The sequence below is a fragment of the Clarias gariepinus genome, chromosome 2 (genome assembly GCF_024256425.1).
Source record: "Clarias gariepinus isolate MV-2021 ecotype Netherlands chromosome 2, CGAR_prim_01v2, whole genome shotgun sequence".
NCBI lineage: Eukaryota > Metazoa > Chordata > Actinopteri > Siluriformes > Clariidae > Clarias > Clarias gariepinus.
The window spans coordinates 51,380,819-51,393,405 of NC_071101.1; the positions used below are offsets into that span (position 1 = coordinate 51,380,819).

The 12,587-nt window shown below is 49.0% G+C and overlaps 1 protein-coding gene across 1 annotated transcript; it reads left to right on the top strand.

Moving 5' to 3' along the window:
- Positions 1 to 1,774: 1,774 nt before the first annotated feature.
- Positions 1,775 to 10,745, top strand: wdr26b (WD repeat domain 26b). Its single transcript, XM_053484824.1, has 14 exons — positions 1,775 to 2,563; positions 4,707 to 4,806; positions 4,909 to 4,965; positions 5,047 to 5,183; positions 5,430 to 5,527; positions 5,661 to 5,817; positions 5,906 to 6,044; positions 6,125 to 6,265; positions 7,178 to 7,297; positions 7,394 to 7,539; positions 7,648 to 7,726; positions 7,809 to 7,938; positions 8,159 to 8,353; positions 9,969 to 10,745. The coding sequence occupies exons 1-14, from the start codon at positions 2,271 to 2,273 to the stop codon at positions 9,992 to 9,994; spliced, it is 1,818 nt and encodes a 605-aa protein (XP_053340799.1). The 5' UTR covers positions 1,775 to 2,270; the 3' UTR covers positions 9,995 to 10,745.
- Positions 10,746 to 12,587: the final 1,842 nt, after the last annotated feature.

Genomic DNA, 12,587 nt, shown 5'->3' on the forward strand with positions numbered 1-12,587 from the left:
CATGGCCGAGTGGGTTACAATAATAACCTGTTGACTGGAATATCCACCTTTCCAGCATATTGCGCCCCCTGCTGATCGATTTGTGCCAACTGAAAACCTAACTTTATTTCTGATTGCCTCATTATGTTTATTGAATTAAACAAAATTATGTACACAGACCATTACAAATATATTTTTAAAGTAAAAAAAAAAACTGATTATAAGGACTAACAAGTAGGTATCACATATGATTATGTATATATTATCCTAATAAGATGGAAAACATTATCCACACTTATTACTAAACAACCCAGCTGTGTATGCGAGCCGGTACTTCGTAACTCAAGGTAGAGTTCAGTAACTGGTAGCTCATTCATATGTTGTCTTTCTGCTGAGCAGGTCGATCCTTATCTGTGTGCAACTCTTTGCTGTTTTTACGAACGCACATGCTCCAACACTTCACAAAACCGCTTCGTTCCTCTTCCTGGTTACACCTTTTTAAACAATCATTAATCCTTTTTTAACACCTGTGATCATTAATTCTGTCCTCCAGCGAGGAGGCTTCTGTCCTTAGAGTTTCCTTTAACCACAGGTTTAGCTGAAGCAGGTCTCTTACACCACCTGATATACACACTACTCACAATACGTTAGGGATATTGTTATTTACATGAGTGCTTTTCCTATGTGCTCTAAATTTTAATGAAATAAGTAAAAGTACCTCTGATATTAAATACATTTTCATTAGTTTAATATTTATTACCCCAAGAATTAAGAAAATAACAGGGTTAGCCCCAAATAACAAAAATTGACAATGACAGTAGTGGATGAGTTTCCACCATTTGCCCCAATGACAGCTTGACAGCGACGTCTCATGCTCCTCACTAGCCTCATGATGTTGTTGAGGCAATGCGGTCCACTCTTCCACTCTTTCACGTGGGGGTGGGGTACAATCATCCAGTTTCTGCTTCAACTGGTCCCAGACGTGCTCTATGGGGTTCAGGTCAGGGGACATTGATGGGCAGACCATACAGTATGAGCAACTCCAACTTCCTGAAGTCTAGCTGTGACCATTCTGCCACCATGTGGTGGAGCATTATCATCCATGAACAGAAAGTTAGGGGTGTGCTGGTGGAATTGGGGGATGATGATGGGTTCTATAATTTCTCTGAGGTAAGAACGTGCAGTGACTGAGCCATGTACAATAACCAAATCTGTTTTGCGCTGACTGGTGATTTCTGCCCAGACTGTTGCACCTCCTCCACCAAAGCAAACCCTGGGGACCATGTTGACCTCAGCGTATCGCTCACCTCGCGGTTGTCTTCTCCAGCAACGCTGACGACAATCAGTTCTTACAAAATGAAACTAATTTGAAATTAAATAAAAAATAATGAGATGAGATTTAAAAAATTTTAAACAAGATGTATAGTAGATATAGAGTTGAGCAAACCTGAGAAACTGTAAATAAATAAATATACATATAATATAAACACAAATGAATATAAAATAGTATACTATAAATAAATACTAATTAATACTAATTACTAATAAACTAATTATAAACTATATATATATATATTATAGGTTTAGACAATACAACAAGAAAACAATACATTTAAGGAACAAATTAAATGAAATAAATCAATAAATCAATCAATCAATAAATAAATAGATTCTCACACAAAATCAAACTAATAATCATCAACCTGGACGTCATTAAAACGCTTTTAACGGTTACTTCCGGTATCGGCGTGACGCTGACGCGCTGCTCTATAGGAATTTCCGGTGACGTCAGCGCGTCTGGACTCCATTAGAAGCTGCAGCTGTTTGGAAAGAAACAACAACAACAGAGAGAGCGCGCGCGCGCCGGAGACGCTCGTTCACCCGTCATTCCGAGCCCGTGGAGTCGATCGAACTGCCCCGTTACCCCCCTTTTTATTACCACCATTATCATTATTATTATTATTATTATTATTTTACCCCCCTCCCTGACACCCCCTCCTCCTCCTCCTCCTCCTCCTGTCCCCGGTTCCCTCGCGGGGCATCCCGGGCTTCTCACCACGGCCGCTCTCGGCGAGGGAACTCTGGCCTCCGCTTCCTCCTCCTCCGACTCGGACACCGGCGGAGCGTCGCCGCCCCCGCGGAAGAAGCGCCGAGCCTCGGCGGCGGAGGGAGCAGGAGAGCCCGAGGCTTCAGCAGTAGCAGCAGGCCCGGCGGGCCTCTCGGCGGCGCTTCCCGCACGGACTCCCCCGCAGCCCCACGCCGTCCCGTTCAGCCGCGGCGCCGGTGCCAGCATGCAGTCGAACGGGGCCGATCAGGGCCAGGACCCCGGGCTCGGCGGCCAGAACAGCGGTAACAGCGCGGGGAGCCGGGAGAACGGGGAGCGCGCGAACGGGCTGAGCGTGTCCGGGAACGGCGCGGCCCAGCCACAGCAGCAGCAGCCCGGGGCCCCGGCCCTCCTCCTGCCCCCCCCCGCCGCCGCCGCCGCCGCCGCCGCCGGCTCCATAAAGAAGCAGAAGCGCCTGTCCCAGTCCGAGGAGGACGTGATCCGGCTCATAGGGCAACATCTGAACGGGCTGGGGCTGAGGTAAGTGGTGTCGGGGCAGGAACACAGTCCCTCATAATACACACACACACACTCATCATCATCTTCATCATTATTATTATTATTATAGTGTGTGTGTGTGTCAGTGACAGGAACATGGGGGATGGGGAGGAAGGGAAACAGGGTCCATTTTGTACAGCACACACTTTTTCTACACACACACACACACACTCTGCAGCGTGTTATTAATCGCTCCTTCGTGTAGGTTCGTTGTCACTGTCGCAGTGCTGTGTGTCCATGACATCACCGTGTAGTCCACGTGAAGGTGTGTGTGTGAGATCAACATCACGGACGTGTGTATTAACATATATGTAACGTGCTTACGTCTCCTGATTTGTGTGTGTGTCCTGGCGAGCACTAATGTTGATAGTGTTAAACACCTCCCTCGAACTTAAAACACACACACACACGTGGGGACATCCAGGTCCTGTGAAGAGAGACGCTCTGGGTGGCGCGTGTTAGCAGCGAGTGGGACCGTCCAATCGCAACAGCTGAGAGCGGCGGTGACGGCGTGGCAGTGGACGAGCTGCGTTACTTTACCAATAATTGCGTGACCAATAATTGTTACCGTCACCGTCCCGCCGCGCTTCCTCACCTTTTATAGAGGTGTGTGGGCGTGGCTAAGTGTAAACATTGACTCTTGGATTAAGGATTGACAGCGAAACGTTAGAATAGGATAATCAATTATAAACGAGTGATTCAGGCTAACAGTGACCGATGTAAACACACACACACACACACACACACACACAGCCTGATGTAAACACACACAGCCTGTCATATTAAAGTCGTATCCTAGCCATGGTGTCTGCTAGTCATTTTAGATGCAGCACTACGTCCTGTCCCCTTCACTCCTCTGTGTCCAGGGTCTGTTCATCACCTGCGTGTAGACGTCTGATCAGGGCGCAGTATGTGAAGGGGGGACCGTGCGGTGCTACTACTGGGTGTGGACAGGTAATGGGGGCGTGGCCTGTATTTAAGTAATTAAGGACGGTGTCGGAGCAGAACACACTGACGGTTATAACATAGACGGAACGGGGACCGACCTCAGCTCTGTCTCTGGTCGAGTGCGTGTCTGAGAGCAAGCATGTGTAAGTGTGCGCGAGCGAGTGTGTGTGTAAGTGTGCGCGAGCGAGTGTGTGTGTAAGTGTGCGCGAGCGAGTGTGTGTGTAAGTGTGCGCGAGCGAGCGAGTGTGTGTGTAAGTGTGCGCGAGCGAGCGAGTGTGTGTGTAAGTGTGCGCGAGCGAGCGAGTGTGTGTGTGAGTGTGCGCGAGCGAGCGAGTGTGTGTGTGAGTGTGCGCGAGCGAGCGAGTGTGTGTGTGAGTGTGCGCGAGCGAGCGAGTGTGTGTGTGAGTGTGCGCGAGCGAGCGAGTGTGTGTGTGAGTGTGCGCGAGCGAGCGAGTGTGTGTGTGAGTGTGCGCGAGCGAGCGAGTGTGTGTGTGAGTGTGCGCGAGCGAGCGAGTGTGTGTGTGAGTGTGCGCGAGCGAGCGAGTGTGTGTGTGAGTGTGCGCGAGCGAGCGAGTGTGTGTGTGAGTGTGCGCGAGCGAGCGAGTGTGTGTGTGAGTGTGCGCGAGCGAGCGAGTGTGTGTGTGAGTGAGCGTGAGCGAGCGAGTGTGTGTGTGAGTGTGCGCGAGCGAGCGTGCGTAAGTGTGTGCGCGAGCGAGCGTGCGTAAGTGTGTGCGCGAGCGAGCGTGCGTAAGTGTGTGCGCGAGCGAGCGAGCGTGCGTAAGTGTGTGCGCGAGCGAGCGAGCGTGCGTAAGTGTGTGCGCGAGCGAGCGAGCGTGCGTAAGTGTGTGCGCGAGCGAGCGAGCGTGCGTAAGTGTGTGCGCGAGCGTGCGTAAGTGTGTAAGTGTGAGCGCGCGAGCGAGACCGTGCGCCTGTCTGCGAGCGTGCGCGAGCTAGCGTGCGCCTGTCTGCGAGCGTGCGCGAGCGAGCGTGCGTACCTGCGAGTAGTGTGCGTGTCTGCGAGCAATAAGTGCGTGTCTCTCTGTACCTCTTTCTCTTTGTACTTGTCTCTCTCTCTCTCTTTGTGTGCGTCTCTCTCTCTTTTTGTCTTTTTGTAACTCCCTCTCTCCTTCTCTCTTTTTCTCTCTCTCTCTCTCTCTCTCTCTCTCTGCCTCTGCAGTCAGACGGTGGATCTGTTAATGCAGGAATCGGGCTGTAGACTGGAACACCCCGCTGCTACCAAGTTCAGAAACCACATCATGGAGGGAGAGTGGGATAAGGTAGGTGTGTGTGTGTGTGTGTGTGTGTTTACAGTGTTTATTACCTAAAGTGTGAATGGGATTCATGTGAAATGCTGAGCTATGTTTCCTGTGTGTGTGTAGGCGGAAAATGACCTCAGCGAGCTCAAAGGCTTGATGCATTCACCCAATGCTATTGTGGTAGGAAACACACACACACACACACACACAGTTCCAGAAAAGCAGAGTAAGAAAATATATAATGTGTTTGTGTGTGTGTAGCGGATGAAGTTCCTCCTCCTGCAGCAGAAGTATCTGGAGTATTTGGAGGACGGGAAAGTTCTGGAAGCGTTACAGGTGTTGAGAGGAGAGCTGACGCCGCTCAAATACAACACGGACCGGATCCACGTCCTCAGCGGGTAAACCTCAAACACACACACAGACACACACACGGTTTTATGCAAATGGGTTTTTTTGCTTGAAAAAGATCTGTCAGTCAAGCCTGTCACCATGGAAACCCCATTAAACTTTTTACTTAAAGGTGTTGACACTTGAAATGTTTACACACCCACTTTGATATTAATTATTGTACATAAGAGTGGAATAACCTGTACTGATGACATCGTCTCACTTGTACTGATGACATCGTCTCACCCGTTGTCCAGGTACCTGATGTGCAGTCATGCCGAGGACCTGCGAGCCAAAGCAGAGTGGGAGGGCAAAGGAGTGAGCTCACGCTCCAAACTGCTCGATAAACTACAGAGTAAGGACACACACACACGCACACGCACACACACACACACCTACACACCCCACTATCCACAGGGTTATGAGACTCAAAGTAATTTAAACATTATGTCCATATTCGTCATCTGTGTATGTGTGTGTGTGTGTAGCATACCTCCCGCCCTCGGTGATGCTGCCTCCCCGGAGGTTACACACACTCCTGCGTCAGGCCGTGGAGTTACAGCGAGACCGCTGCCTTTATCACAACACCAAGACGGACAACAACCTCGAATCTGTTTCACTACTGCTGGACCACGTCTGCAGCAGGTATTCAACACACACACACACACACAGGGCAGGTAACGAGTGCTAACAAGCAACATCTAAGCTGTGTGTGTGTGTCTCCCGTGTTCAGGAAGCAGTTCCCCTGTTACACTCAGCAGATTCTGACCGAACACTGTAACGAGGTTTGGTTCTGCAAGTTCTCCAACGACGGCACCAAACTCGCCACCGGATCCAAAGACACCACCGTGATCGTGTGGCAGGTGGACCCGGTCCGTACTCGCACCCGTCCATGCAGTCTCCGTGTCTCCAAGTGGCATCGAGCGCTAACTGCTTCTCCTCTCCCTACCAGGACACACACCAGCTGAAGCTGTGGAGGACGTTGGAAGGTCACGCGTACGGAGTGTCTTACCTGGCGTGGAGTCCCGATGACGTGTACCTCATCGCCTGCGGCCCGGACGACTGCTCAGAACTCTGGCTCTGGAACGTACAGGTAAGTCCTTTATTCTGCCATCTGTCCTCCAGTTAACCTGGTAGATATCCCGATATCCCTACATGTCCTCTCAGCTATAGAGATGTCAGTTCCACATGTTATGTAACGCTACCTGTCCTCCAGGTACCTACATTTAACTATGTTCCCAGAGGCCCTGGTTATTTTTTTCCTTTTCCGTCTTGTCTCTGCTTCCACCTGGTACCACAGCTTCTATATTATAACCTCCTCCAATGGTATATCTACTCTCACTTGTCCGCCAGTAACTCCACCTTGGGTTCCACCCAGATTTCTCTACATGTCCTAAAGAAAACTGTGCCATCAATTGACCAATAATTGTTACCTCTTCTTCAGAAAACTCCCCCCACTTTTCCAGGTGGACAAGTAAAGTTTCTCCCAGAGTCACTAATTTGTTAGTTTGTTACCTCTTCAGGTCAGGTCAGTCCTGCAGGTAACCCCGCCTGCAAGGGCATTATGCTGTTAGTTACTCACATGGTGCATACCCCAACATGTCCTTCAGGTAACTCTGATCCCAAGCTCATTATTCCACTACTAGTTCTCCAGGGACTTCCGCTTTTCATTGGCTAATAAACATCACCTGTCCTGTGGATAATTCCACCCCAGCCGGTAACTTGCAGGTAACTCCACCATTGGGGAGACTGTTCTCCATAACTGTCCCCAAGCAGGTCTCCTACTTCCACAAAGCGTTGTAATGATTGGTCTTTTCCCAGGTGTTCTGTGCACTTACTCGTCCTTCCAATGTTTTGATCTTTACTTGTTCAGATAATCCCACCCGTGTGGTCGTTACCTGTGCCGCAGGTGAGGCTTCCTGGAGGGGGGCTACACCGCTACCGGTGGTGTTCGTGTCGTACTGTAGTGTCTTGTTGTTGAAAGTAAGCGACCCCTGGTGTTCAGACAGGTGAACTGCGTACGAAGATGAGTCAGTCTCATGAGGACAGTCTGACGAGCGTGGCGTGGAACCCTGACGGCAAGCGCTTTGTCACAGGAGGACAGAGAGGGCAGTTCTACCAATGCGTGAGTCATACTTTCAGCTGTCCATCGCTCTCTCTCTCTCTCTCTCTCTTTGAGTGTGTGTAATGTTCTCTTGGGTGTAACACATTTACGTCTCAGGATCTGGACGGTAACCTGGTGGACTCGTGGGAAGGAGTGCGTGTTCAATGTTTATGGTGCATGAGCGACGGCCGGACGGTTTTGGCGTCTGATACACACCAACGCATCCGCGCATACAACTTTGAGGACTTGACCGACAGAAACATGTAAGATCCTAATGTCACATGTTGGCATCATAATGATGGACACCTGGTGGGGTGGTGTAGATGAGCAGTGTGTGGAGTAAACATCCTGTGTGTCTCTCTCCCACACAGAGTTCAGGAGGATCATCCTATCATGTCTTTCACCGTTTCCAAGACTGGACGATTAGCTTTGTTAAATGTAGCAACTCAGGTGAGCGTTCCTTTGAAATAATGTGGGTTAAAGCAGCATCGGTGGTGTGTGTGTTGATGCTATCTCTGGCTTCTGGACACAGGGAGTTCATCTCTGGGACCTGCAGGACCGTGTGTTAGTGAGGAAGTATCAGGGCGTGACGCAGGGCTTCTACACCATCCACTCCTGCTTCGGCGGCCATAACGAGGACTTCATTGCCAGTGGCAGTGAAGGTACTGAGAGAAGCTTCTGCGGAACCCTGGGAAACCACACCTGTACAAATACAGGATTTGTTTAACCTTACACACACACAGAACAGACGCCTTACACACCCTGTGTCCAGCCTCGGTTCCCTATAGCATATTTTCATCCTCATTAAACTGTTCTACATGCTGTGTACGCTTATTAGTAGTAGTTATTATTAAATTCTGCGTGTGTGTGTGTGTGTCTCAGATCATAAGGTGTATATCTGGCACAAGCGCAGTGAGCTGCCCATAGCCGAGCTAACGGGACACACTCGCACCGTGAACTGTGTTAGCTGGAACCCGTGTGTGCCGAGTCTGATGGCCAGTGCTTCAGACGACGGCACTGTGCGGGTCTGGGGCCCCACCCCCTCCCTCCACACACAGGAAGTGGACACGTTTAACGGTAACACTAGCTTCCTGGTCACCGAGCACCCTCTACTGACACCTGGAGCAGTCTCACTCAGATCTCTATGTGGCTGTCTCACCTTCTTACTGTCTGTCTGACTTACTCTCTGTTTGTTTGTCTCACTCCCTCTCTCTATCCATCCAACCCTCTCTGTCTCTGTTTTTCTGTCTGGCTCCTGCTCACTCTCTCTCTCTCTGTCTATCTGGCCAGCCCACTCTCTGTCTATCTGTCTGCGTGGCCGGCCCACTCTCTGTCTGTCTGTCTGCGTGGCCGGCCCACTCTCTGTCTGTCTGTCTGTCTGCGTGGCCGGCCCACTCTCTGTCTGTCTGTCTGTCTGCATGGCCGGCCCACTCTCTGTCTGTCTGTCTGTCTGTCTGTCTGCGTGGCCGGCCCTCTGTCTGTCTGTCTGCGTGGCCGGCCCACTCTCTGTCTGTCTATCTGTCTGCGTGGCCTGCCCACTCTCTGTCTGTCTGTCTGTCTGTCTGCGTGGCCTGCCCACTCTCTGTCTGTCTGTCTGCGTGGCCTGCCCACTCTCTGTCTGTCTGTCTGCGTGGCCTGCCCACTCTCTGTCTGTCTGTCTGTCTGTCTGTCTGCGTGGCCTGCCCACTCTCTGTCTGTCTGTCTGTCTGTCTGCGTGGCCTGCCCACTCTCTGTCTGTCTGTCTGTCTGTCTGTCTGCGTGGCCTGCCCACTCTCTGTCTGTCTGTCTGTCTGTCTGCGTGGCCGGCCCACTCTCTGTCTGTCTGTCTGTCTGTCTGTCTGTCTGTCTGCGTGGCCGGCCCATCTCTGTCTCTCTGTCTGTCTGTCTGTCTGCGTGGCCGGCCCACTCTCTGTCTGTCTGTCTGTCTGTCTGTCTGCATGGCTGGCCCACTCTCTGTCTGTCTGTCTGTCTGCGTGGCCGGCCCACTCTCTGTCTGTCTGTCTGTCTGCGTGGCCGGCCCACTTTCTGTCTGTCTGTCTGTCTCCGTGACCGGCCCACTCTCTGTCTGTCTGCTTCCTGACTGTCTGGCTGACCCGCTCTCTTGTCTCTGTCTGGCCAGCCCACTCTTTGTCTGTCTGTCTATCTGTCTTTCTGCGTGGCTGGCCCACTCTCTTGTCTGGTCAACCCGCTCTTTGTCTGTCTGTCTGCTTCCTGTCTGTCTGTCTGTGTGGCCGGTCCACTCTCTGTCTGTCTGTCTGTGGGGCCGGCCCACTCTCTGTCTGGCTGACCCGCTCTTTGTCTGTCTGCTTGCTGTATGTCTGGCTGACCTGCTCTCTTGTCTCTGTCTGGCCGGCCCGTTTGCTTGCTTTCTTTCTGTCTGTCTGTCCATCTGGCCGGCCCCGCTTTCTGTCTGTTCTGTCTCGGTCTCTGTCTATCTGTCTATCTTCTCTCTCGGTCTGTCTGTCCGTCCTCTCTCTCTCTCTTTCTCCCTGTTTGTTGTTTGGTTGGCCCACTCTCTGTCTGTCTGACCCTCTCCCTTCCTGTCTCACTCACCTGCTCTGTGTCTGTCTTTTTGTCTGTGAAATAAATTATTAAAATATAGTTGCTTTGTTTTTCTGTCTTTTTGTTTTACTTTCTGCTCTGAATGTCTGTCTCTTTTTGTCTCTCTGACTCTCTGTCTGTCTCTCCACAGAGAACTGCAGTAACATGGACAGTTGATGATGTCTGTCAACAAACAATCAAAAATATCTAAAGAATCGATTCCACGTCGAGAACAAATGAACAAACGCAGAACAGACAGTACCAAGTATTGACCTGCGCCAGCGTGTGTGTGTGAGAGAGAGAGGGAGAGAGAGTGAGATATGATGTGTATAAAAGGGTGTGTGTGAGAGAAAGGTATGAGAGGGTGTGTGTGTGTGTGAGAGAGAGGTATGTGTGTGTGAGAGGGAGAGGTGTTCAGGAGCTCAAAACCATCACAGCAACTGAATCTGTCTCCGTGGCAACGCAACAAACGTCCTGATTTTTCTGATTGTTAGAAAAACGAGAGATGGAGGGATGAGGGGGATAAAAACAAGTCTCACTTTCTCATCACTCATTCATCACACACAATAACTGTACTCAAGTTCTGTTTTACATTTTTTTAAAGCTATTATTACTAACCTGATGAGTTTACGTTTTACACCTCCTTCTCACGCGTTCATCCTTCCATCCCTTTTTCGTTCCGCATCCTCTCAGCATCAGGAGTCAAAGGTTACTAGGTTGCAGTTTTGGTTTGACAAACGTGTGTGTGTGTGTGTATGAGCGAGTGTGTGTGTGTGTGTGTGTAAGAGAGAGAGAGAGAGAGTGAGGAGGAGGAATAGTTTTAATCTGATTCAGAGCCCCACTGAGACCTTCATCTGTGGAACAAAAAAACAAAACATTTTTGTAAAGTTATTGTTTTAAAAAATAATAAAAAATTGAGGGCTGTTTTTTTTGGATGTTTTTTCTTGGTTTAAAAATACAAGAATTAAAAACGCATTATCTGTGAGGAGGGGCTGGAAGTGCAAATAAATAAATCATCAATAAATTCTCAGCTTCATGCCATGGTGGGTGTGGCCATCCCTGTGACATCATTAGAGAACACCCCACAAGCATCTCCTTCATGTTCAGACGTGCTCAGTGTGCTAATAACCCCCCCCCCCCCCTTATTTAATGATGACTTTCTGCCGTGAGTCAGAAGGCTGTAGAACCACTCTAACCAATCAGCTTTGACGCTGACCTTACAAGGGGGTGGGACCGTCGCTGGCACCACGCTGCCTACTGATTGAAGCACGTGCACTTCCCGTCTGGTCCTGACCCCCTCCCTCCTTATCTATACAACAAAGCTCTGCCCACAAATTTAAATCTGGCTAATTGCTCCTCCCCTTAAATTTCTTTGATCCGTGTTGTGTAATGCTTCCTCATTTATGACCTATGCATTAAAGTAAAGCCCCGCCCACAAGGAATTTACCCCCCCCCCCCCCCCAGGCACCTTTTATCGGCTAACCCGCCACGCCCCTTTAACTAACGCAGTATGAAGTGTGGTGGTGTTTTTTCTTTTCTAGACCTATGCAACAAAGCCCCGCCTCAAACTTTCACACAAAGCTCCGCCCCTCTTAGCATTAATTTAAGCGAACAGGTGTACACTTGCCCCTCCCCTTGCACCTTTCCTTGTACCCCCTGTTTGAGGAACGCCTCCTCATTAATGACCTATGCAGCACAGCTACGCCCCCACTCCCATGGATAAGCATTTAATGGAAAGCCCCGCCCCTTTGTAAAGGGGATCAAGTCATTTTGCACTACATATCCAATCGTATTTCAGTCAACGTGTAAACACCGACGTGCTGGAGACGTGTGACGTCAGTGTCTTCGAGTTTTCACGCCGTCGGCTTGCTGTGTTTACATTTAGGTACAGAAAGACATTTTTTTATTCACAAGTTTAGTGCTTTCAATTCCCTTTTTTTGGAAAGAAACAATATTTGCAACAGACTGATAGTAATAGTTTTTTCTGTTTTTATTGCAGTTTTTGTTACTTAGTTTATTTGGGGGGGATTATGCTATTATTTTTTTCCTTTTTTTGTGTGATTTTTTTTTTTTTATTATTATTTTTCTTTTTTTGGTTGATCGTTTATACCTGTATTATCATATTAAACTATAACCAGCCAATTCGTCTCCTCGTTATTAATTTTATTCTGATTTAACATTAACATTTCTTATTTTTTCCCGCTATTTGTTTACTTTTGCACTTGTATCATTTTTATTTATTTTTAAACATTACTTGATAAATTCTAAGTGCACTATGGAGTGAGCAGAGCTGAGCGAGACGCTCTGAGGCAATACGTCTGGTTTGGTGTGATGTGAGATTTTTCTTCCTGTACATGCCATTTAAAGAAATTAAAACGCAAAGAGGTTTTGTAGTTTAAACTGTTTTACAGCCTGTATAGAAGCAAAGATGTGTTTTTTCTTTCCCCCCAAAAATGGGCTCTGGTTGTCTCCTTAAAGCCACGCCCACTGTACCCTGGCTCCACCTTACAGTAAAGGGATTCTCTGTGTCCGTGCTGTTTTCTTACTGGTACCATTAATGGGATATGAGTGATCTTTAATGGTGGTTGGGATGTACTGTCTCCACTTTTACATTAAAAAATAAGCTGCTACTTGAAACTCCACCCATGTTACATTTAGCCCCGCCCATAAGCCTATATTTAACCACTGTTTGATGCATTTCACAATGTACACAGAATGCATCCCTGCATAAACCTGAAGCTTGCTTTCTTTTAATCACAAAATGCCAGAC